The 27,038-nt window shown below is 39.9% G+C and overlaps 1 protein-coding gene across 1 annotated transcript in view; it reads right to left on the bottom strand.

The window, feature by feature from the left end:
* CRYBG1 (crystallin beta-gamma domain containing 1) overlaps nt 1-27,038 on the bottom strand; it is a 190,135-nt gene that overhangs the window by 115,922 nt on the left and 47,175 nt on the right. Inside the window, exon 2 of the mRNA XM_078447177.2 lies at nt 4,029-4,167. Within this exon, the coding sequence (XP_078303303.2) occupies nt 4,029-4,167 (139 nt within the window). The remainder of the gene's footprint in view (nt 1-4,028; nt 4,168-27,038) is intronic.

Raw genomic sequence — 27,038 nt, 5'->3', positions numbered from 1 at the left:
CTTCATGTCCTAGAAATACCTCCATGTAGTGTATATGTTTTCATTTAGTGATGCCACTTCCTTATGCTTTTCTCTAATATGAAAAAATGGTCTGCTAGAAATATAAACATTTTACATAGACATATCTTCTGCTTTGAAATGGACTAAATATTTTATGCAGCCATTTAAAGGAAAGATAGTTTTGTACAAATAAATATAAAATCCCTGGTGATTTTTCTCATCTCAGATTTAAATTCTGGTAACATTCTATCTTGATTTTTGTTGCACTTTTCCCCCTACTTAATGTATATATGCATTTGAGAGGCAATACCATCCTTGTAATTATAAATCCGTATTTCTGTTTACATAAGCAGGTACAGTAAATGTCTTCTTATTTTAATTGAAGGATTCAATATAGCATTGTCAGCTTTAAGGAATGTCTTAGGAATTTTAATAGCATTTTAAATAAATAAATACAATAACAAAATGTACAGAACAAATATAGAGAATGAATAAATTCTGGTTGAGTGGGGAAAGGAAAATTGCTTAACTTTAGTGCAAATAAAAATGTAAACACTCATCTGAATAAATAGATATAACCAAGAGGGTTGGATCAACCCAGGAATCTTAACAAGAATTTATGGCTTTCTGCTTGGGAAAGATGCCGAGGGTGGTCCTGATGCACCAGCCTAGTAAATCTGCTGATCCTCGAAGGAAGTAACAAGGCTCACTGCAGAGCAGACTAAGAGAAGGGTACTTTGGAAAGCATGGGAAGTGCCCTAGCACACAGGCACTCACAGTAGGTATAAACTACCCAGAATCCAAGTTGAGTTAACTTCGTTTCCCAATGATACTGGCCAGGCCACTGTGGGGAGATGTCTTGCCCTTTTGAGAATGGTCCACTTACTCCTCTCAGCCAGGATCTCAAGAGACAAAGTTGAGAACACATTAGCAGGAAAAATAAAGTCTGCTCCAATGCTTTTCTCTTTCTCCGGGGCTGGTAGAATACGCAGATGAGAAAGATCAAGATAGCCAGAGCTCAGAAAGAGCAAAGAATAAGAAAAGAGGGATGGTGGATGGGGAGAAGAAGGGAAAGGGGCAGAGAGACAGAGACAATAGAAAGACCCAGAAGCAGACCTCAGAGGCAGTCCTTCCTACTATGGGTATTTGGCCATCTCTGAGGGGGAAGGTGTGGTACAAGTAGAGAGTACAGGTGGTGCCTGGCTGACTCCATCCCAGGTGATGCTAGGAAACAGTACAGCCAGAATGACAGTCTGCTGCCGCTTGCTTGCCTCTCCAGCTTCTTGCCCTTCTTCTATCTGTTCTGGTTCCCTCCTACACTGGGTTCCTAGTTCACCTGTTTCTGGCTGCAAGCCTCCCTGCCGATGTGTCTCCTACCCCCTGCCTGCCGTCGCAGTACTGAACTCTCTTGGGTTGGCCTTGGGGCCTCTCTGTGAGGGCTGCCCAGTACCCAGAGCTCCTTGACTGCAGCCTGGGAGAGCAAGCAAGGCTTGAGAAACCATGTCCAGATGGCATATCAGTGCTGGGAAGCAGACAGGACTGCTGTTGGGCTGCAAACCAAGGGAGAAGGGCACTCCCCACATACCCTCCTTGGCCATTCCTCTTGGAGGATTTGTTTTGTGCCCCAGCTCTGAATGCTGCCACCAATTGTTTCCTGGACTTGAGTAAACCTACAGAGTTACTTTTATTCTAAGTTATTAAAAAAATTTTGTTTTAACATTTATTTATTATTGAGAGACAGAGAGACAGAGCATGAGCAGGGGAGGGGCAGAGAGAGGAGGAGACACAGAATCCAAAGCAGGCTCCAGGTTCCAAGCTGTCAGCACAGAGCCCGACGTGGGGCTCAAACTCACAAACTGTGAGATCACGACCTGAGCCAAAGTCAGACGCTCAACCGACTGAGCCACCCAGGCGCCCCACTTTTATTTTAAGTTATTAAAGGACAAATGTAGGAAACAACTTGAAACTCTAGCTAGCTCTAGTCCTCTAGCTAGGACCTAGTGACTAGATTTATCAGGTTTTGTTTACAGTTATACACTATTTTTCATAAAGAAAAACTAAATGTAAAACCAATTTGAATATAAGTATAAATTATGTGAACTAGGTTTTTTAATTTTTTAATTTAAATTTGATTTTTTATTTTAACATTTTATCAAAATTAATTTTATATTTCTGGTACTCTGATTGATTTTTTTTTTATTTTTTTAACGTTTATTCATTTTTGAGAGACAGAGAGAGACAGAGCATGAGCAGGGAAGGGGCAGAGAAAGAGAAGACACAGAATCTGAAGCAGGCTCCAGGCTCTGAGCTGTCAGCACAGAGCCCGACGCAGGGCTCGAACTCATGAATTGTGAGATCATGACCTGAGCCGAAGTTGGATGCTCAACTGACTGAGCCACCCAGGCGCCTCAGAACTAATAATCTTATGTCCCTCCCCCCTTTTTTTAGTGCTTTCCATTACTAAGTAATTAAAAAATTGCATTCTAAATACATTTTTTAAGTTTATTTATTTATTTTGAGAGGGAGATAGAGAGCACACAAGGGAGGAGCAGAGAAAGAGAGACAGAGAGAGAGAGACAATCCCAAGCAGGCCCACATGGTCAGCATGGAGGCCGACACAAGGCTTGAACCCACAAACAGTGAGATCCTGACCTGAGCTGAAGCCAAGAGTTGGACACTCAACCAACAGAGCCACCCAGGCACCCCTAAATTTTTTATTCCAAACTGTGGTAAAATACACATAAGATAACATTTACTGTTTTAATCATTTTAAGTACACAGTTCAGTAGCGTTATATATATTCTTATTGTTGTACACCCAATCTCTAAGACTTTTCATCTTGCACTAATTATTAATTTTTAGGACATAACATTACTAAAGCAAATTTCTTTTTGGTGGAGGGGGGGGTTTCTTTCATGACACAATATGGCAACCCTCACTGATCTCATAGTAGTAGGTTGTAACAAGAAGTGTACTTTCCAACCTTCAAAGCATGGCAGCTAAACCAGCTCTCACACTATGAGTAAAGACATTATTGAACTTTTCTACTGCAGACAGGTGTGTGAGTAATATAATTTTATGAGTGAATGAATGTGTTTAACATGCATATGCTTCTCTGTCTCCCACTTTGGGGAAAGCTCTTTTTCTAAGGCAATACAATTGAGTCAGAACTTTCTGTGCAAACATTTAGATATTAAGAAGTGATTGCTGATTTAATGATAACAACTCTAATATTGTTGCAGTAGGAAGTAGAATAAATGCTTTTTATGGGAATTCCAAATATTGATGTTCTACTTCTTTGTATACCTTTGAGTTAAATCAATCTGTGTAAAAAGAAAAAAAGCAGGTGAAAGGGACCTATGGCAATGAGGAAGGACATCTGAAGCTAGCACAGAGCAAAGATTCACACTCATCCCTTGAGACTCATTATTTATTATCATGGTGCTTTGATATGTAATGCCCTTTCTATAATTCATATTCCTTTTAAGTATGTGGTTTTCAATCAGACAGGGGCTATTTTACCATTTTTAAAAATGTTTATTGGGGCGCCTGGGTGGCGCAGTCGGTTAAGTGTCCTACTTCAGCCAGGTCACGATCTCGCGGTCTGTGAGTTCGAGCCCCGCGTCAGGCTCTGGGCTGATGGCTCGGAGCCTGGAGCCTGTTTCCGATTCTGTGTCTCCCTCTCTCTCTGCCCCTCCCCCGTTCATGCTCTGTCTCTCTCTGTCCCAAAAAAATAAATAAAAAACGTTGAAAAAAAAATTAAAAAAAAAATGTTTATTTATTCTGAGAGACAGAGAACAGGGGAGGGGCAGAGAGAAAAAGAGAGAGAGAGAATCCCAAGTAGGCTCCACGCTCTCAGCACAAAGCCCGATGCAGGGCTGTCTCATGAACTGTGAGTTCATGATCTGAACCAAAATCAAGAGTTGGATGCTTAACCAACTGAGCCACCCAGGCACCCCTATTTTACCATGTTTTAACTCATGGAAGTGTTTGTTGGTGGGAGCCAAATATTGGAAATGAAGCATTACCTTTTTAAACATTCCAGGTTCCATAGGTAAAGGACCAGGCACCTCACTCATGATGTGAAGGAAATGGGATTCTCCACGGTGCAATGCAACTCTCTGGCACTCTGGAGCCACATGGCCTCTGTCCACTACCTCCAAAGCTCTGGAAAGAATGAATACATAGTTATGTCAATAACCTATCAAGAACTCTGGAAACTCAAGAAACCCAAAGGCACATCTCTCTCTCTACATTTCCAATTAGCCAAAATAAGGAATTATTCTTCAAAACCTACACAAGATTGTAGATAATTGGTACTCTCATACACATTCAGCAATAAACCTTGATGACTTCACCATGTGGCCAACAGAACTCTTGTAAACCCTATGCAGAAACAACTTAGAGCTAGATGGTAAGTAAATAGTAGTTATAGACAGGTTTAGGCATAAAAGCAACCCAATTTCACTTTATGATTTCTTGGTGCTCTACTATCGATGCTTTTAAGAAAAGAAAGCAAGAAATTTTTAAATTTCCTGAACATTGGAAAGAAAGTAGGAACTGAATCCGTTAGGACAGGGATCCAGACAATGCCAAGGAAAGGGAATCATTCCCAGGATTTTATTAGACTTAAAAGAAATGGAAACAAATGAAGGCAGAGTGTTCTGGAAAACTCTGGTGGTTGCCTACCCAAACCATTTCCTTTATCCAAACACCCAGACAACCTCCCACCAACACACACACATGTACTTTTTCTTTGCTAATAACCCTGATTTTGTTCAGATATCCATCCTCCATGTGCCTCAAAGAAAGCCGCTTCTGGCTCAGTAGTCAAATATGATTGGTCTGATCCTGGTGTCCCATTCCCCTCACCAGTAACTGTTTTAGGTATATACCCACACATATCTCTGTTGCTGATATTACCCCATTGATTTATGTCTCTCTGACCCTCTAAACAGATTGCACTTTGCCTGACTTATCTGGTTCAAGTCTGGCCAATGAGATGTAAGGGAGTCTGCTGAAAGAATCAGTCGAAGGTCTTTCTCTGAAAAGAAGGTTTACAGAAAAAAATAGCTCTTCTTCCCTGCAGACCAGTGTCATGCCTGCACATGATGAATGTGACAGCCACTTTAGGACCATGAGTGGCATTAGCCTATGGAGAATAGATGGAGGAGAAAGCAGGACAAAAATATAAGAGCTTGAGTCTTCAAATATATTGCTGAGCAATTGAATTAACCAATCTTAGACCTGTCCTGGCTCTAGAGTTCTTGTTATGGTACATAATAAAATCTCTATCGTTTAAGCCATTTTGAGTTAGGTGCTCTCTATTATCTGCAATTGAGCATCCTAAGTGATACAAGGGTTGATATATTTCTTAACTGTATTATTAAGACTAGATAAAGATCCTGGAGCAGGATAAGGGCTTTGCATGAAGAATGCTAATGAAGGGAAATCCAAGGCTTTAATAATTCACAGGAGAAATCGAAGGTAGGTCTAGTTTCTCAATCGCTGGAAGAAGGGGAGGCTATTACAGATAGTCCAGGGAAGGTGGTTGCTTCACCTGTATTTCTGAAACAGGAAATGCTGAGTGTTTGTAGCACAGCCAATAACCCCCAACCTTCCTTTGAGGGGAGGAGGATGAGGATGTATTGGCTGACTTCTCTTTCCTCCTGACCCAGATACAGGCAGTATGGCTGTGCACCTGATCACAGGTGCCATTATTTCAAACTTGGCTAAAGGACTCGGTTGGGAGATAAAGAAGGCCACAGGATGTGTGGGCTGGGAGGGCTTCACAAGCAGAGCTCAACTTCAGGACAGCTTCTCACCTAACCCCAGATGCTCAGGCTACCCCACAAGCATTTCTAGTTCCTCTCAAGAGTGTCAGACACAGACCTTGTACTCATAGGAAATTTATTGTACAAGTGTGTCTGCTGAAACCAATCTTCACGATATAGTACACAGAAATAGTAGACTTAGAATCATGCCAGAAGGTTCCTAAGACCTTTTTTCATTTTTATTTTTTTTTAATGTTTTTATTTATGCTTTGAGAGAGAGAGCATGTGTGGCACGCACAAGTGGGGGAGGGGCAGGGAGCAAGGGAGACACAGAATCCGAAGCAGGCTCTAGGCTCTGAGCGGTCAGCACAGAGCCTGATGCGGGGCTCGAACCCACAAACTGTGAGATCACGACCTGAGCTGAAGTCTGATGCTTAACTGACTGAGCCACCCAGGTGCCCTCCTATGGTAACTTCTTAACAGCATCTAGCATTCATTCTTTCAGCAAGCATTTGTACATCTTTTGCTTTGTGTCACGTGTCAAAGTGCATAAGATGAACAAAGTGACATTCTGCCCTCAAGGATATTAAGACCTGGTAGACAAGATGCTCATTAAAGGGGCGCTATTAATTCTAAATAATAGTTGCATATGAAGCTAGATGCAGATAAATCTCCCTAACCTAAAAGCCAACCTTAGTAAGTGTTTGCAACACAAAAGGTCAATCGGAAAGGTTATTTTTTTTTCTTTCCTAAAGGGTAAATTTTAGTTTAACTCCTGAGTAGGCTATGGCTAGTCATAGGAAAGGCTAAGCTTGGCTCTTTGGTGAGAAATTTAAGATTTGTAAATGAAGTACAATTTTCTTTGTGAATAGTCACTACTGGTCTCTTATTAAGGACAACATCTCTTGGGTTAAAAAAAAAAAATAAGACAAAATAAAATAAAATCCCCTAAACACTGTCATACCGGTCTGGAGGTTTAGCAGAAAATAATTTATTACTTTGCTAATTATAATCTGTACTTTCCTTATTTTAGCTAAGATATGTTGCCAGAAATTAAAGAGTTTCAGTGTTAAGTCTTTCATTTTACTGAGACTCATAAATAGGTGGAATACGTGCCAGCTCATCCAGTTACTCTCTCTGTTTCCTTTTTATTTGGCTTGGTTTTAAAAACCAGAGTGCCCTTTTCCCTGGAGATTAAGTTGGTGTAAAATTAATAATGGCAAGACTGTCTACCCTTTCCTACGTTGAAAACCACATGGCTATTTCCAGACAAATCCAAGCTTTGTGAGGCTTGAAGCTTATATAATTTGAGAGACCCTCTTTAAGAGAAAGGTAACAAGGCATCTTACTTTTTCAAAATTTATAACATTAGGGCTCTCCTGAAGCCTTGGGAGTGGCCCATGAAGTGTAAGTCTCATTTGCTTCCTAGAACTCTGCTTCATGTTTTCCTAATTTCGTCTACTCCATCAAGTTGTTGCTCAAGCATTTTAATACATGTATCCCAATAAAAAGCAAGTTAAATGAGTTTCTTTATCTAATAATTCTTGCTTCAAAGATAATGTACATGAAAAATAATAAAATGTGACACAAAACTAAAGGTTTAGGTTTAACTACAGGGTATAAGTTGATGCTGTACTGCCATCTATTGTCTACTCAAAGAATTCTTACTGTGTTCTGCTAGGCCTTGGAGCCATGATTTCAAAGTTACTGAAGGGATTTCCAGCTGCACTGAATTATTTCCTCATGAGAGTTTAAAACACCAGATATTAGAATCATTCTTCTGAATCAAGGCTGTGGTTGTATGGCTACATAAGTTTTCTGGCCATGAACAAAAAGAGAAAACTTTTAATTCATGAACAAGCTAATAGTATGTGTAGCTTTTGGGTTTTTTTGTTGTTGTTGTTTTGTTTTGGTTTTGGTTTTTTTTTTGCTGCAATTGCTAAATGGTAGAGAGCTACCATTTCCTGAGCAACTCAGATTATGGACACATACCACCAGATCATTCTAGACTTGAAAAGGCCCTAAAGATTACCCGGTGCAGTCCCGCATTGCAGATTTGAAGAGACAATGGCTCTGAGAAACCATGAGGCTGACAGAACAGTGGGCCTGCTGATTACCCATGTGCATGGAACCGGAAGTCTGACTTCTATGCCAAGGCTCACAAAGAGGCAAATGACAGTGTCAGCATAAGGCTATGTAAATCTGTCCTATCTTCAAAACAAACAGACAAACGTATATATTTACCTTGGAAACAGAGTGTTTTAAATTTACAGAATGGGTTTTTCTTTCGGAAGCAATGCTGTATGCAGACTTCTATTTTTCTCAGCTGAAGAGGAGATGAAATATAGCTATGGCATACACTCAGATTTCAAGTCATACCAGGCTAGCAATTGGTTATGTGACCTTGGCTAGTTACTTGACTTCTCTAAGCCTCTGCTTCCTCATCTGCAAAATGGGCATAATAACCAGACTGTCATGAGAATTAAATCAGCTAATGCTCATAAAAATTAGCTACTGCTCATTAGCTTAGTACTGGCACATACTAGGTGCTCAGTAAGTACCAGTTATTTTAATCATGCATATGAATGCCAGTTAACATTTCCTGCATAATACCTCACTGGGTATCATATGGATGTTACGCTGGAGCTAGCATATTTATCAGTCTCAACTGTGTAATGATATAGAAACAAGAATGGCAAAAATGGGAGTACATAACCCACTTGACTCCCAGTTCAGAGACTAATCTCAAATTCTCTGCAGATGAGTTTCATGATCACAAAATCCCCAGCTGGATGGAGAAATAAATACAATTTTCTATGTTCATTCAAGTTTTAAAAATCCAAAACATCCTCAGAGTGTTAGCAATACAAAGAATACTCCAACATTAATGTAGGTATTGAGCTCAGCAAATGGTTAATAGCTTTTAATGCAGAAACTCTGCCATCTACTGGTTGCACAAGAGCAGTCTTCTCTCTCTCTCTCTCTCTCTCTCTCTCTCTCTCTCTCTCTCTCTCTTTAATAAAAAGTAACATTTTAGTCCAATCAGCCTTTACCCCCCTGGGCCCCTCAATGTTTTAAATGGCAGCTTGAAAGCTTGGGGCCATCTACCAATATGCTGTGTGGGGCAGAATGTCCAAGTTCCCCTCCTATCTGACGACTGGAATGCAGATCATCTCTCCAACAAAGGCTGGGGACCTTTGCCATAATAATTTCATTTTGTGAAATCTAGACTTTGGATACTACAGGGTATGTGAAATTTAACCAAGCTATCTCAGAACTAATAATATGTACATTTTGGTCATTTGAAATCACTCTCCATGATTAATAAACTATGAAGCCACCCAGAACCAGGCTGGGCTCAGCAAGGTTTAGCTTTATTGTTGATGTTCCCAGAGGAAGGAAATATCTCATTCTGGGCAAGAGCCAAGAGGACAGGGGACCAAAAAAACCTGGGGGAACAACTGTCCCAAACCCCAGGAGAACTGAGGAACTGAGGTCTGTGTCTCAAGGAAGGGCTCAGGTTCATTAGGAGACTCATGTTTCATGCATGATTGCACATGCTCTCATTTAGAGGAGCTGAAGATCATGGTATTTTTTTCAACTTCTCTTTATAACATTCAAGTTGGACAAGTTTAGTTGTTAAAATATGAAAGAAGTTTTCTTGATTGCTGGCATTTTCCTCCTAAGGCTACCTGAGTTCCTATAATCTAATGGCAGAGAAGAGCAAATGTAGCTTTTCTTTTGAGGGCATATATAATCCCCAAAGAAAGACTGTCTAATGACCTTCCTAAGCTTATAAATAACAAATGAATAATGCAAGAGAGAGTTTTTAAAATTGCTATCCTTTGCAACACAAAACAAAGCTAGTGGTGATTATATTACCACGGGGAAGGCAAGGAGCAGGAAGCCTGGCAGAATATGATTATATGTTACAAGTGTAGAAAAACAACCCTAAATCATCAGAGGCAACACTGGGGAGTCATCCCTGGGCTCTCCTCTCCCATCACCCCATCTCTGATTACTGGTCAAGGGGCCCTTTGTCACCACACCTGACTTGCTTTGAGAGACACTAAAGACACAAGCACGTAAGAGCCTCTGTTGGATGCACTGCAGGGAAGCTGAGAAGGGTGTTAGCCAACATCCTACTTAATAGTTTCTCTATGGGGCCTGAAGGGAGAAATTTCTCTCATTCTTAAATGCCAAAATACCTTTTCTTTTCCTTGCTTGCTGCCTTTCAGACAATGTAGACTGTGCACCTGATCATGAGTCAATTTTAGTAATGATATAGAACTTCATGAATGTACACTTCTGTAAAGTAATGATCTCTCAGGTCTTATCACATTATTATTCCTTTAGTTTTCTCATCCTCACCTACTTACATCGCTAATTGGATAGAAACTACCACAAATCCCTTGGAGGAGGAAGTGGTGGGGTATAAATATATGAAACGTGTTGCTTCCACGTCACCAGAATGACAGCCATCTACCCTTGTCCATTCAATTGACCATTCATTATCCTAGTCCCCAACTTCATTATCTCTTCAATTTAGAAAGTTTTCTAGTTATCTTCTGCTACCTTCTCTCCTGTATCCCCTAACCTGCTCTAATACTATAGATTGATCTTTCCGATGTATTCTCTTATTTCAAAACTATTAGATGGGTCAGCACTATGTTCACAATAGCCCCATATTCAAGCTCTTCCATCTTCTGGATGCAGTCCATCTTTCCAAACATAGCTCCCTTACACACCCTACATTACAGGCAGCTTTGCTATCTTGTAGTTTCATTATAATCATCGATGCCTCTCTCACAGAGTAAGTTCTTTTATCTCAGAGAGTAAGTTCCTCATGGAGTTCAAGTGTCTGGTTCTCTCTGTTTCTGCCATGGCATATAACCACATCTGTCACATCACAGATGTTCAGCTAGGGTTTACTGGGTGAGTCAATATGAAGCCCCTTCTGCAAAGATGGTTTGACTCATAACTACAGCAGCTGCTTGCAGAGCCTGTGCTGTCGTGACTATTTCAAATAATGTCTGTATAAAGCTTTGGTTCAAAAGCACCTCTTCCTAACCACAATAGTTGCAGTTAGGCTGGTCCATCTGTTGTTATTTTCCAGAAGTCTATGGTGATGTCACACACTTTGAAGTTGACTTTATAGCACCTTTATATGTATCATCTGCTTCCTTTATTTACCTTCGCCCCACCTAGCTCAATAGTCCAAAAATGACTCTGGTGCCAACTATGATTAGTAAGAGTCTAGGAAACTCTAGGGTCCCTAAAGAACCTGGCACCAAACTTGTCTGATTTTGTTAGTCCTTCCAGGCACTCAGAGAAAATTATCTTTACCAAGCTTGAGCTTTGATAATGCTTACATTGCTACAAGCATTATTACTTTATAGCAACTTTAGAAGCAAAAAGTTTCAAAATAATTGTGTAATTGTTCCTTGTATCAAAAGTTTTTACCATTTACTGTATTTCCTGAACTCACAAATAATCTCCTTTTCCTACAAATCAAGTACTCTCAAAGTTCTCACAGCCATAATTCCAAGATTTAAAGGCTCTACTCAATAGATTCTTACTATACACTGTTCTATACATCTTATAAACCTAGAAGTGAGGATTTAGTCTTTGAATATTACTTATGAGACATATTAAACATTCTCACACACAATATGGTGCTTCTAGTAAAAGCCCTTTGATGATAATATGAAACTAAAGAGATTATTTTATTAAAAAAAATTTTTAATGTTTATTTTTGACAGAGAGAGAGAGACAAAGCATGAGTGGAGAGGGGCAGAGACAGAGGGAGACACAGAATCCAAAGCAGGTTCCAGGCTCTGAGCTGTCAGCACAGAGCCCAACGCAGGGCTCGAACTCACGGACTGCGAGATCATGGCCTGAGCCGAAGTCAGACGCTCAACCGACTGAGCCACCCAGACGCCCCTAAAGAGATTATTTTAAAATATGAGAATGAGTTTCTTCCTTCCTTCCTTTCTTTCTTTCTTTTTTTCTTTATTTTTCTTTCACTTTTTCAAGATAATTCTTATGGATGTTAGTTTTTACATTAGTTTCCAATTTCAACTGTCAATTTCATCATGTTTGATTTATTCAATTTCCAAATACCTGGCAGTTATTCAATGATTAATGCAAAATGATTGGTAATTAGTACATAATTGTCTGAATTACATCTTTGGCTTCCCCCATCCATCTGCACCAGTCATGTAAACTCTATAAGAGACCAAAGTTGCTCAAGGGCCTCCTAAATCCGTCCTTTGGTAGTGACTAGAATTGTCATCATTTATTTAATGATGAGTTCAATCAGTGTCTTTAACTCGTGCTAATGTTACAAAAGAAAACTCTAACTAAAAATCATTTCTGGGGTGCCTGTGTGGCTCAGTTGGTTAGGCATCTGTCTTTTGACTTTGGCTCAGGTCATGATCTCATAGTTCGTGAGTTGGAGCCCCATGTTGGGCTCTGTGCTGGTGGTGCAGAGCCTGCTTAGGACTCTCTCTCCTCTCCTTCTCTCTCTGCACCTCCCCTACTCGCTCTCTCTCAAAATAAATACGTAAACTTAAAAAATCATTTCTGGGGCATCTGGGTGGCTCAGCAGGTTAAGCTGGGGACATCTGGGTGGCTCAGGTCTTGATTTCACACTCGTAAGTTCGAGCCTTACATCAGGCTCCACACTGGGCATGAGGCCTGCTCAATATTCTCTCTCTGCGTCTCCCCCCAAAAATCATTTCTAACAAGAAGTAATAATGCAAAACATATTACAGACACATCAGGAATATAGATTTGCTGACTGAAGACAATGACAAGCCGAATCTGAGAATAGACTTATATTTCTACTCTTGGCTCCCATGAACTGAAATCCTCTAAAGTGTATGAGGCAAAAAGAGGTCATCACTACTCTCCATCTAGTTTGATAAAGTAATCCTTACAGAGATGCTAGCAACAAACTCCAAATTCCCCACGAAGGGTACTCCACTGCCACTCCAAGCCCTTTCTTCCCTCAGTTGTGGTCAGAGAGATTTGTCTGCTCTTCCCTTAGGCACAACTTGCTTCATGATTTATTCTTTGCTTGGTTTTCCTATTAATTCTTTCCCCTGACTTCCTTGCAATCTCTGGCTATCAAATTCTATTAAGTTTAATTTCAAAATTCATTTATTCCACAATACCACTGATTGTAATGAATCTTATGTTTCTTTCCCCCTTAGGTATCCACTTTATACTAAAGGAAATCCCAACTAACCAAAGAGCTGTGTTCCAAAAATTTTTTTTAAGGTAACTGCCTTTTATCCAGTAAGTACAATATTATAAATGATGGTAAGATTTCCGGATAAGCTACATGAAAACCTGATTTCATGTGGCTAAAATAGTACACTATAGCAAAAAAAAATAAAACAAAACAAACCCAAAAAAACAAAAACAAAACCAAGAAAGTAATAAAACAGCCTTAGAAATAGTATTTCTTTTTCTCAACGACAGATTATTTTCTTTTTGGAATAGGGATTACTGAGAAAAAGCATATTCAATTAAGAAGAGATAATGGTCAGATCATTTTTCAGAGATTATAAAGTGACTTTATAGGCCTTTTATTGTTACCAGATCTAGATTACTGTTGTTTCACAGCAACACTTAAGGTTTTCTCTTCTCTACAAATGTATCACTAGCTTTTGCTCTAGGGCCTTACATCCACCAACTACATGATCATGATTCACAACAGAATGGAAAGTGACACAAAGAATAGAAAGAAAAAAAGGAAGGAAAGGAAGTGAAGGAGAAGGGAGAGATTTTCTTTGGCTAAGAGTGGAAAGAAAGAGGAAGAGAGGAAAGTATTACAAATAAGGTGAGGATAATATGCTTAGGAGGAAAGGAAATTCCCACATGTGGAAGTAATGTAGCTGAAAAGAAACAAGAGAAGGCAGAAGAGGCAGCACAGCATATGTAAAATATGCAGAGTTCTCGAAGGGAAACAACACTGGCCCCACACTTCCCTAGGCTGAGTGCCGAGGTGCCGGACAGGCCTTTGTGCACAACTGCTCTCAATACATAAAGGACTAAAGGACATGCAAAAATCAGGTGAGTGACAGTAACTGGTTGTGAACTTTCAGGCTGAATGTTAGGAAGTAACATTTTTATAGGTCAAAACCAGTCAAATAAGGTTCAACCTAGCATTATTTGTTAAGTGTTCATATTAGGTGAACATATATCTTTTCCTCAATTCAGTTTTGGGCTTTTTAGGAGTGAAAAACCATATTGTCTTCTATCCCTATAATCTGTACTCAGTGGGTATAAAAATAAATGATTTTTTTTTGATCAGGGATGATATAAAACAAGTTTTTTCATGTGGCACTGTCTGATTCAGAATCCAGGCTTCTAGCACTGACAGAGAGCTGAGTCACTAAACCACAACACAGTCTACTCCAAGAAACTATTTATTTTGTTTAATAGAATTTAAAAAAAAAGTTTTTTTACGTTTATTTATTTTTGAGACAGAGAGAGACAGAGCATGAACGGGGGAGGGTCAGAGAGAGAGGGAGACACAGAATCTGAAACAGGCTCCAGGCTCTGAGCTGTCAGCACAGAGCCTGATGCGGGGCTCGAACTCACGGACTGAGAGATCATGACCTGATCCGAAGTCGGTTGCCCAACTGACTGAGCCACCCAGGCGCCCCTGTTTAATAGAATTTTAAATTAGGGAGTGTCATCTCATCAGGTAGAATGAGGACTTGGGAGTGAATGAGCTCTGTGTGTACACAGGAGATCTTTATTTCTGCCCTCAAGATGAAGGTAGCAACCTTCACAGTACTCGTGGATATCAGGCACAAGCCAACAGAAAAAAAAGAACAACTATATTCATTTTCTTCACTTAAATATATCTTCATACTGCTTTTAATAAAAATTTTTAAATATTGCCAATATTTCCAAAAGGAATTAAACTTGTGTTTTATAAGCCAGATAATAGTGGGACATATCACACGTTTCTCAAAAATGAGCAATTCATAAAATTAAACAGTAGATATATAAATTTCATTAAAATTTTTATTTGCCATATTTATAATGGAAGAAAAAGGCTATTGGCATTTTCCCAGCTTCTGCAATTGCATTTTACTAAAGAGAATCAAAATGATGTTATTAGCAAAATTAATTCCCCAATCTGTCATCCTCTCTTCTCGTTAAGATAATAGAATCTTAGGGTTTCTCCATATTTCAGAAATAATCAAAATGAAGTATATTCTCTCCCTCTAAAATTTAGCAGTTACAACTCATTCACTGGACTTCAAAAATGAGAAAATCATATAATTGCAATTACTATTAATTTATATAATACGTTTTTTTGAAAATCAAAAAGATTTGATATCAAACCATTACCTGAATCATTCTAATGGATTACTCATTTTGTCCTTTCACTTAACCATCCAGTAGTTTATGTGTTACTAATAGAAAAAGAAGATATTGATCAACCTAACTAAACACTTGGATTCGCCACTTCAACCACAAGCAAGTTACTGTGAAAGCAAAACACGTGTGGATTTACTATTTACCTGGTTACAGGACCAGCCATAGGCAAAGGGGTAGGATCAGACATTTGCCACCCCTCCCTTGGCTCTCTCTGCTGGTTTCTCCCTTTGCCTCCTCACTACAGATCCCAGGATTTTCTAGTGGTTCCATATCAACTGTTAAACAGAAAAAGTGATCTAATAAAGCTAAATAACAGGAAAGAACTATTCGCTTACTATCTGTACTGGGATGAATAATGTTCTCTGAAAATTCCTGTGCCCCTAGAACCTCAGAATGTGACCGTATTTGAAATAGAGTCTTTGCAGATGTATTTAGTTCAATTCAGGTGAAGTCGTACTGGATTGTGGTAGGCCCTAATCCAATGACTGGTGTCCTTATTAAAAGAGAGAAATCTGGACACAAGGACTCAGACACACGCAGATACAGAGGGAAGAGGGCTATGCGACAGCAGAGGCAGGGCCTGGAGAGATGTAGCTGCCAACCAACAAACACAAGGGTTGCTGGCAGCAATTAGAAGCACAGAAGAGGCAAGGAAAGACCTTCCCTGGAGCCATCAGAGGAAGGATGGACTTCAAGCCTCCAGAACGGCGAGAGAATACATTTGTGTTGTTTCAAGCCACCAACTTGGTGGTAATTTGGTACGGCAGCCACAGGACACTAATACGGTACGCTACTCTGCTGAGGTGAATGTGCGTTTTTTAGCAAGGCTTTTGGGAGAGGGTGTTTAATGCAAAGAGAAGAAATAACAGGTATATCTGACATCAATAAAAACTCAGAGAAGAAATTTCTAGGGAACTGAGTCTTTGAGTAAGTTTTATTTATTTCATTTTTTAAAATTTCTTAAAAAAAATTTTTTTTAATGTTTATTCATTTTTGAGACAGAGAGAGACAGAGCATGGATGGGGAAGGGTCAGAGAGAGAGGGAGACACAGAATCTGAAGCAGGCTCCAGGCTCTGCACTGTCAGCACAGAGCCCGACACAGGGCTCAAACTCATGGACCGTGAGATCATGACCTGAGCCGAAGTCGGATGCTTAACCAACTGAGCCACCCAGGCGCCCCTAAAATTTCTTTTTAAAGTTTATTTATTTTGCGGGGGGAGGAGGAGCAGAGAGAGTAGGCAACAGAACCTGAAGCAGGCTCTGGGCTCCAAGCTGTCAGCACAGAGCCTGCTGTAGGGCTTGAACTCAAGAGCCGTGAGATCATGACCTGAGCAGAAATCAGAGGCTTAACCGACTGAGCCACCCAGGCACCCCTCCTTTGAGTAGCTTTTAAATGAAACATAATAGGTGCCAGCCTCCTGTAAAGACATATGGGACTGGGCTGGTCTGAGTAGAGTGATTTATTAAGCCTTGTGGAGGAAAGAAAGAGAAATGAAAAGAATGCATGCACTTTGCCACACAGAACACTCCAAAGTCCTAAGATGACACCAAAAGTCCTAAGATGAAAAATGCTGCTTCATGGAGGAAGAAACCCTGAAGTAAAGGCAAGAACAACAGGAGACTTAAGGAGGAATCCCTGAATTAGAGAGGACCGTATGTGTCTATACCATGCATTGGCCTAGATCCTGGCAAAGTTACACTCTATATCAAAGTTAATTCCAGGTAGCTGAAAGAATTAAATGTAAAAACATCAAGTCACCAAGAAGTTAGAAGGCCTAATATGGCATGTTAGAAGATAACATAGGTTAAGAAACAACTTCTTAAGATTAAAAGCAATGGAAGAAATAAAAAAGAAAAATACTGGTAATAGTGTTACTAAGTAAAAATTTTAATTTTTCATACTTTTTTTTTTTAAATGAAAGGCAATAACAAGCCAAGAAAATATTTTCAACAAAAACATCCAACAATTGCATAAGGGTCATACTGGATAAAGAAACCATACAATCATATAAGAAAAATATTAGCAAACCCAGTAAAATGGGAAAGGAAAATAAATAATTTTTAAAGGAAGAAAAGGTTGGGGCGCCTGGGTGGCTCAGTTGGTTAAGCGTCCGACTTCGGCTCAGGTCATGATCTCGCAGTCCGTGAGTTCGAGCCCCGCGTCAGGCTCTGGGCTGATGTCTCAGAGCCTTGAGCCTGCTTCCGATTCTGTGTCTTCCTCTCTCTCTCTGCCCCTCCCCCATTCATGCTCTGTCTCTCTCTGTCCCAAAAATAAATAAACGTTAAAAAAAAAAAATTTTTAAGGAAGAAAATGTTAATGAATATATTTTCCCAACCTCACTAGTAACCAAAATATGCAAATTAAAGTAACAAAAGGCACAATTTTAATTTTTTAAAATGTTTATCTGGTTTTGAGAGAGAGAGAGAGAGGCAGAATGAGTTGGGGAGAGGCAGAGAGAGAGGGAGACACAGAATCTGAAGCAGGCTACAGGCTCTGAGCTGTCAGCACTGAGCTTGATGCGGGGCTCGAACCCACAAGCCATGAGATCATCACCTGAGCTGAAGTTGGATGCTTAACTGACTGAGCCACCCAGGTGCCCCCAAAAGGTACAATTTTAAATTAATAATGCTCAATGCTTTTACATACTACTGGGGGATATATCAACTGCTTTAGTCTTTCAGTAAGCTATTTATTAGTACTTATCAAGAGACTTAAAAATGTAAATATATCTATAACCTGTGATTCTACTTCTAGGAAATGTTTATAAGGAAATAATCAAATAAGTCTTCAATGAGTTATTTACAAAGATGTGTATGCCAGTGCTATTTATGACAACAAAATGTGCAAACAACTAATTCAGGTAAGGATTTACTAAGTTATGGAACATCCATATTATAAGAATGCCATTTATCCTCTACATCATTGGGTAAAGCTTGTGATATAATGGCAAGTTGAAAAGTAGGATAAAAAATTGTATATCAACTATGTTAAATATCCAAGAACGTATGGAAAGGAAATACATTAAAATCTTAATATTGGTCATTTCTGGCTAGTTGAATTATGAGTACATTCTTTTCTGTATTTTCCACAACTGTTATATATTGTCTTATAATGAAAAAAAATTAACAAAAGTTGTAAAACTCCCAATAGGCTCCTTGGGGAAGTCTAAATAATAAGGATTTTGAATGGCAGTAGCAGAAGGTAAAACCCAGATGACGGAACAGATCTTTTAACATAATCGAATAAAATATTAATGTACAGATTTTACCTGCCAGTCTCAATTTCTTTTTCCCAATTCCTTAGGACAATAATTCCCAACCTAGATTTTGGAACACCTCATGTTATTGTCAATTATCTCATGAGGGGCACAAAGTTTTTCTTGGATATTTTCCAAGATATCACTTGTTTTAAAAATTTGCAGGGAAAAAAAATACTAACAGGGAACTTCACCCTGTTTAAAGCAATCAACATCTATTTTGACGTTCGTCAGAGAATTAAAAAGTAATCATTGAAAGGTAATTTTGCAGGAGTGGTAGCTAGATTGGGATGGGGGCAGAGAGAGTACAGAAGTTAACAAGAGAATGATTTTATCTTGTTTCCTACTGTGCATAATTTCAAAATCACTTATTCCACTTCAACAGGGGCTAGGGTGTAAATATCCAAAGGGTATCCTGATGCCATTCACTGCTTCATTCTTCAGTGTTCTGTATCTTTTTATACTTCCTGTGGCTCCTTTTTATTATCTACACACGTTTTATAGAACAGATCAGTAAACCCATAAAATGAAACTGGGAGAGAAAAGTAAACCTTTTATCTTTCACTGTGATTCTAGATAAAAGCTTCTGATTTAGTATTCTATAGTTTTCTTTTAGATCAAGGGTTAGCAAGCTATGGCCTACAGGCCAACTCTGGCCCACCAGTTGTTTTTGTAAATAAAGTTTTATTGGAATAACCACATAGTGACCCTAATACAGAAGTCCCTATGGCTGCTTTCGTGCTACAGGGGCAGAACTAAACAGCTGCAACAGAGACTGGATGGTTGATGGTTCCTAAAATATTTACTATCTGGCCCTTTACAGACAAAATCTGCTGACGCCTAGTTTGGATTATAAATTCCTACAAGCTTGTTTGGCAGAATGTCTTCTTTCTGTACTTTTATAACCATCATTGAAGAGGAATAATACTCCCAAAACTCTAATATATATTATCAGACAATTATAATATAACACAAGCTCAGGTTTACCCAAGCCTAGATAAATTTAAAGACAGGAAAAATTCACCCACAATCTTATATATAGGCCTAAATCTGAAAATCTCTTTGATTTATTTAATTTTAATTAGGAAAAAAAATACACACACACACACACACACATATATATGTATATATTTTTAATCTTATTTTAAAGGAATAGAACAGTAGGCAAGGACAAATAGAATGTTCTCCAAGATGTTTCCTGTTATCCTCTCCCATCTGAGCCATCTCCCCATCTGACTGAGCCATCCAGGTGCTCCTATAATCCACAACTTTCAGAGATGTCTCAGATATAATTTCCAAGATGATTTGGAATCTGTATGTTTCCAGTTTAGAAAGACTGTGTGGAGTAAGTATCTGGATTAAATGAAAAACTAACATGTTCACCTAAGAATGTGTGTACGTGTCACTGTGGAAGGTTGCAGACTATTTAGAGAGAGGTTTGTTCCAAAGCCGAGATTAGGAGACTAACTGGCAGGAGGCTGGATGAACATATTCATTGGAGGCTGAGGGAACTGGTCTCCAAAGGCGGCCCCAGCAAATGCCCTTCTCGGGATACTGCATGCTGCTTCTCATGTGCACGCTTGCAATTCTTTTCCCCTTTTGAGCTGCCTCATAAGAGGTGCAGCTGTCCTGGGGGAGAGGCCACCTGGGGAGGGGATGTGGGGTAGGACCTTGGAGCATAATCAACAGCAAGAACTGAGTTCCTGGCTATAGGCCCCAGTAAAACTGTTCTCACCAGCGCCCAGATGTTTTAGTGAGCTGTCGGGCATGTGACTGAAGAAGTCACCTCAGAAGTCCCAGCCTCAGTGGGACCCATAGAGCCCATAGAGCAGGCACAAGCTGATCCCACACGCCCTGTCCAAATTCCAAACATCAGAACAAAGAAAATGATTGTTAGTTTAGGTCAAGATAGCTGGTATGCAGTGATTGATAACCGAAACAGGATAAAGTCACATAGCCTTCTGCTAAAATCTATTCTTAGGGGCACCTGGGTGGCTCAGTCGGTTAAGTGTCCGACTTCGGCTCAGGTCATGATCTCTCGGTTTGTGGGTTCGAGCCCCACATCAGGCTCTGTGCTGATAGCCAGGAACCTGCTTTGGATTCTGTGTCCTCCACTCTCTCTGCCCCTTCCCCTCTTTCACTTTGTCTCTGTTTCTCAAAAATAAATAAATGTTAAAGAAAAAATATTTTTAAACAGATTTTTTTAAATTTTTTTTTAATGTTTTTATTTATTTTTGAGACAGAGAGAGACAGAGCATGAACGGGGGAGGGGCAGAGAGAGAGGGAGACACAGAATCGGAAGCAGGCTCCAGGCTCTGAGCCATCAGCCCAGAGCCCGACGCGGGGCTCGAACCCACGGACCGTGAGATCGTGACCTGAGCCGAAGTCGGACGCCCAACCGACTGAGCCACCCAGGCGCCCCAAAGAAAAAATATTTTTAAATCATTTTTTAAAAAAGTTATGGTTTGTCATTTCATACAGAAATCATCCACAGAAAACTCAGTTTTTCTAAGAATTTATTAGGTGGAGTCTGAAATTTGAAATTTGAACAGATATACTTTAGAAAGGATAGAAAGATTCAGGGAGGATTTTTAAAAACAGTAATATATGTCACAGAATATATAAATATATAAAGTTATTTATATATAAAAAATAATATATAATAAAAATTGTTTATATATATATTAAACAATATATAAATATATATATATTAAACAATTAAAATTGTTTATATATATATATATATATATATATATAAACAATTTTAATCTTATTTTAAATGAATGGAGCATTAGGGGAAGACAAATAAAAAAGCAACCCAGTAGTACTAAGCACTTAAGATAATTGTAATTTAATAGTAATGAATACTTTTTATTAGGTGATTGCTATATTCCAAACACTGTGCTAAGTGCTTTACATCTATTTTCTCATTTAATCCTTACAACACACCTGTGAGATAGGTGTTATTGCTGCATTTTATACAGATGAGGAAACTAAGTCTCAAAGAGCTTAAGCAATTTGTGAAAGTTACACAGCTAGGAAGTTGTGAGGGTGGGATTTGAACCTAGCCAGCCTGACTCGAAAGTTATTTAACTGCTTAATGTACTAAATAGCTTCCACCTTTAATAGAAAAATAGTTTCATTATTCAGATACTTTTAGGTTCACAGAGGAGAGTGTCTCACAGTAATAACAACTAAAAATAAAAGCCATATTTTGGTCTTAAGTGACCCAAAGTAATTTGCATGCAATTTAGCATCCTTTTGCATTACGGCTAGGGGATTTGGTCAGATTCACGCTATATAATTCTGGGAGGATATAGGAAAATTTCTCATACACAGTATGTGCATCTGTCCTTTTGTTAGTTTATCTTATATTTCCTACAAGATTAAAATAGTAATCAAAAACCTCTCAACAAAGAAAAGCCCAGGACCAGATGGTTTCAGTGGTGAATTCTACCAAACGTTAAAAGAAGAATTAACACCAATCCTTCTCAAACTCTTTCAAAAAATAGAAGAGGAGGGAACAGTCTCAAACTTACTTTACAAAGCCAGCATTACCCTAATACCAAAGCCAGATAAGGACACTACAAGGAAAGAAAATTACAGGGTTTTAACCCTGGGTGGTTAAGTTGGTTAAACATCTGACTCTTGATTTTGGCTCTGGTCATGATTTCACGGTTGTGAGATCAAGCCCTGCATCAGGCTTCGAGCTGGGTGTGGAGCCTGCTTCCGATTCTCTCTCTCTCCCTCTTCCTCTGCCCCTCCCCAACACCCCTTCCCAGCTTGTGCACGCATGAGCCCAATCTCTGTCTCTCAAAAAAAGAAAATTACAGGCCAATATCCCTGATGAATATTGATGTAAAAACTGTCAACAAAATATTAAAAAACTGAATTCAACAGCAACCTTAAAAGGATCATATATCATGATCAAGTGAGATTTATCCCTGGGATGCAAGGATCGTTCAACATACACAAATTAACGTAAATACAAGATACCACACACTAATAGAATGAAAGATAAAAGTCATACGATCATCTCAATGCAGAAAAGGCATTTGGTAAAATTTAATATCCTTTCATGATAAAAACTCTCGACAAATTGGGTATAAAAAGAACATATCTCAACATAATAATGGTCATATATAACAAACTCACAGCCAACATCACATTCAACAGTGAAAGGTTGAGAGCTTCCCTGACAAGATCAGGAACAAGACAAAGGTGTCTACTTTCATTGCTCCTATCCAACATAACATTGGATGTCCCAGCTGGAGCAATTAGGCAAGAAAAAGAAATAAAAGTCGTCCAAATTGGAAAGGAAGAAGTAAAGCTGTCGGTTTGCAGATGATATCTTTATATACAAAATCCTAAAGACTATCAAAAACTACTAAAACCAATAAATGAATTCAGTAAAGTTCCAGGATACAAAGTCAACATATGAAAATCTGTTGTTTTGATACACAAACAACAAAATCTCTGAAAAATAAATGTTTTTCTGAGTTCTGTGAGCTGCTCTAATACATTATTTGAACCCAAGGAGGAAGTCACTGGAAACTCCAATCTATAGCTGGTTGGCCAAAAACACAATAACATTCTGGCTTCTGACTGGCTCTGAAGTGGGGTGGGTGGGAGCAGTCTTGTAGGATGCGGCCCTTAACCTGTGGAATCTGACACCTTCTTCAGGCAGATAGCGTCAGAACTGAGTTGAATTATAGGACATTCAGCTGGTATTGGAGAATTGCTTGCTGATGTGGGAACCACCCCAACCCCCCACATTGGAATTGGGTGTAGAATTGTGTACAGCAATCCCACTCTGGGGTACCATTGAAGAAAATAAAATCACTGTCTTCAAGAGATAGCTGCACCCCGTTTTCATTGTAGCATTATTCACAATAGCCAAGAGAAGGAAACAACCTAAGTATGCATCCACCAGATGAATGAAAAAAGAAAATGTGATATACATATCATCCACCCACACTCACCCACTCACCCACGCACACACACACACACACACACACACACATAGGATTTGAACCTGAACACGTGTGTGTGTGTGTGTGTGTGTGTGTGTGTGTGTGTGTGTGTGTAATTCAACCATAAAAAGAAAGGGACTCCCGTCTTTTGCAACAACATGGATAGACCTTGAAGGCATTGTACTCAGTGAAATAAGTCAGACAGAGAAAGACAAATACTTCCACAGGGCTGAGGAGGCAGGCAGAATGATGGTGTGGAAATCAAGAAGAGGAGCAGGAAAACACTTCCTCCCCCATTGAGCAGGGGAACTGAGAGAGAACAGACATCCAATATCCCAGAGGGATGCGGGAAAGGTCATGTCCTTGGGGGAGATCCAGGATTTGCTCTGAGGGCCCCCCAGAGAGAGCTTGGGGCATTTTCCTGATGATAGATCATACCTACAGGCACTTTAAGGTATGTGAGTCACACCCACTTTTGAAGGCCTTTCAAAATACCCACTCTTTACCTACCTCCCACTGCAACACCACTTTTCTAAATGAAGCTCCTGAAAACAGGAATGCAGTGAATCATGTTAGTTTTACGCACCTAATCTCCATGCTTGATAGTATTATCACTGCCTTATCTAGCTATCGATTCAGTCCAGTGACTTTTTCTTTAAAGCTTATTTATTTATTTTGAGAGAGAGAGAGAGAGAGAGAGCACAGGAGGGGCAGAGAGAGGGAGAGAGAGAGAATCCCAAGCAGGCTCTGCAATGTCAGCACTATTAGCACAGAACCCGACTCGGGGCTCTAACACAGGAACAGAGAGATCATGACCTGAGCCACAATCCAGAGTCAGACGCTTAACCAACTGAGCCACCGAGGTGCCCCTTGTTGCCCGAGTTGTTTACCTTTCTAAATCACTCTGAGATAAACACTCATTTATTCAAATATTTATAAATTTCCTCCTTTTCTCAAAATTTCAGCTGAAGTCCCACATTTGAGAACAGCAGGCAACACATTCTGCAGAAAGGTATCAGAAGAACCTGAGTCAGGCTTAGTAAGATACGGCAGAACCAGTCTATCAACCCCTGTCTTCTACCTCAGGCTTACATAAAACAAGACTAGAGGGGCACCTGGGTGGCTCAGTCGGTTAAGCGTCGACTTTAGCTCAGGTCATGATCTCGTGGTTCATGCATTTGAGCCCCAGGTGGGGCTCCGTGCTGACAGCTCAGAGCCTGGAGCCTGCCTCAGATTCCATGTGTCCCTCTCTCTCTGCTCCTCCCCTGCTCACGCTCTGTCTTTCTCTATCTCTCAGAAATGAACAAATGTTAAACAAGTAAAAAATAAAATAAAACAAGACTAGAAATCTGAGTAGAGACTAAAGATGCCATCAAAGTAAAGCTTATGCTTGGGTGTCCTTCTAGTCCTTCATGGGGGGAAGAGTGTTTCTCCCCCTACTGCAGCAAACCAAGTGAGGGATGCCCCAAGAACACTAAAAAATAGAAATTAGGAGTGTCTTGCAAGAAGGAAAGACAGTACTTCCTCCTCTGATAACTGTTCATCGCGCCATGGAATTTGGGCCCTGGAGCTACCATGGGTCTATGGTAGAAGCATTCTTAGGAGGGTCTGGCCAGTATGCCCTGGAGTTTGGGGATGTACATGGACCCAGAGGGCACTGTTGGCTTCTTTCTGGGAGAACTCTGAAAACTGAGAGTCTGGAGTCCGTCTAATAGCAAGGCCAAGGAAGGGGGTATTGGAGGCCTGCCTATTCTGGGAAGGGGAACTCGGCAATAAAAGGCTGTGGGGTAAATTCTGGGCACAGTTCAGAGAAGGGGATCCTAAGAGGGCAACCACACCATTGTCTACATCAGGGAATGTTGCAGAGTCAAAATACCTTTCAGGGTCCCCAAGGAATCCACAAAAGGACCCCAAGAGAGAAACAGCCAGCATCTGAATGCCTGCCATATACAAAGGCCAAGAGAAGACAAATTGAAAGCTAAATAGAAAGATTTTTGCCCCTCTTCCTTCAACCCTCCCTCCCTCCCTCCCTCCCCAACCCAACCTTGTGGGCAGAGCTGCGGAAAGAGCCCTGGAGATTAGTTTTATATAAACAGATTTTTTAAAAGCTTTTTAAATGCAGAATTATGTCATCTATTTTTTTTTAATGTTTATTTTTGAGAGAGAGAGAGAGAGAATGTGCACAAGTGTGGGTCAGGGAGGGGCAGAGAGAGAGAGGGAGAGAATCCCAAGCAGTCTCTACACTCTGTGCAGAGCCCAATTTGGGGCTAAATCCCATGAACTGTGAGATTGTGACCTGAGTGGCAATCAAGAATTGGACACTTAACCAACTGAGCCACCTGGGAGTCCCAATGTCATCTTTTTTTTTTTTTTTTTTTTTTTAATGCAAAAAAGTAATGGCTATTTCCTGAAAACAATTATATCTAAAATGTATTAATGAGAAGCTTGATGTTATTTAACTTGAATAAGAAGTTGAAATCATGAGATGGTCTTAGACCTTCTGTCAATTTTGACTTTGCATATTAATGGTAACCACAGCAGAAAACTTGGGTTATTCATGCAGGTTGGAGGAAGAGGTAGAATCAGAGCTCTCATCTCTCACTTTGCTAGATAAAAGGCAAACTTACACGGGAAAAGATCAAGATTTATTCAAAATTCAAAATGCATTTGCATTCTTTCTGTTGTCTTCAACTCGATGAGGCTATCTTCGGCAAGGTCTGTGTCATTGATGTTCCTTCTATCAGAAAGGAAGGGATTATAAATCGATGTTCAATTTTTAAATCACGTTGGTTGAAAAGTACCCTTCAAGAATTCAGTAGTGTTTCAAGGTGATCTCTGCCTGCAGAGAAAAGTGAAAGCCTGCCTCAACTCCATGTCCATTCCTGTAAAGTACATACAGTTGCATGCCTCCAAGTTCTTCTTCCGGAGAGGCGGCTTGGAACTGGTGGCTAATCTCATCTGTCTCTGCTCCAGCAGCAGCATCCTGAACATTGCCTGCAGGGGTTTTTTTTTGTTTTTTTTTTTTTAAGTTTATTTATTCATTTTGAGAGAGAGAGACGGGGCGGGGGGGACAGGGGGGAGGATGTGTGCAATTGGGGGAGAGGGGCAGAGAGAGAATCCCAAGCAGGCTCCATGCTGTTAGCAGGAGGTGAGGGGGTTGGGGGGAGGCTCAGTCTCACAAACTGAACTGTGAGATCATGAGTTGACACTTAACCAACGAAGCCGCCCAGACGCCCGCCTGCAGGATTTTGAATAACAAAGTTCACATGATTGATAAACGAAAAATATACACCAAGTTAAGCCACACTAAAGATTTACTGCTCCCAGTCAACCGCTCTGAGAGCGGACTTTCCTTCTCTCTCTCTCAAGAGAAAGTGAAACTTTGAAGAAAGTCAATTAAGCACTTCAAGCAACTTTCAGTACCAGTGGCCCTCTGTGTAGTAGAGAAAGACTTATATTCTGCTCTCAGTTCTTGGAAAACCTTCTCAAAGAGGAGACAATTCTGACTCTGGCTCTGGAACAGTAGACAGTAATAGCAACATGCCTCTCTTTGGCCAGGCGCATGGAGGCAATCCATGCCAGGACAGATGTCAGGGAGCCAGTGAGTTTGCAGGGGTTCTTTGTCAAC

This window comes from Panthera onca, chromosome B2 (genome assembly GCF_046562875.1).
Source record: "Panthera onca isolate mPanOnc1 chromosome B2, mPanOnc1 haplotype 2, whole genome shotgun sequence".
Taxonomy (NCBI): Eukaryota; Metazoa; Chordata; class Mammalia; order Carnivora; family Felidae; genus Panthera; species Panthera onca.
This window is presented reverse-complemented; position numbering and strand designations above follow the sequence as displayed.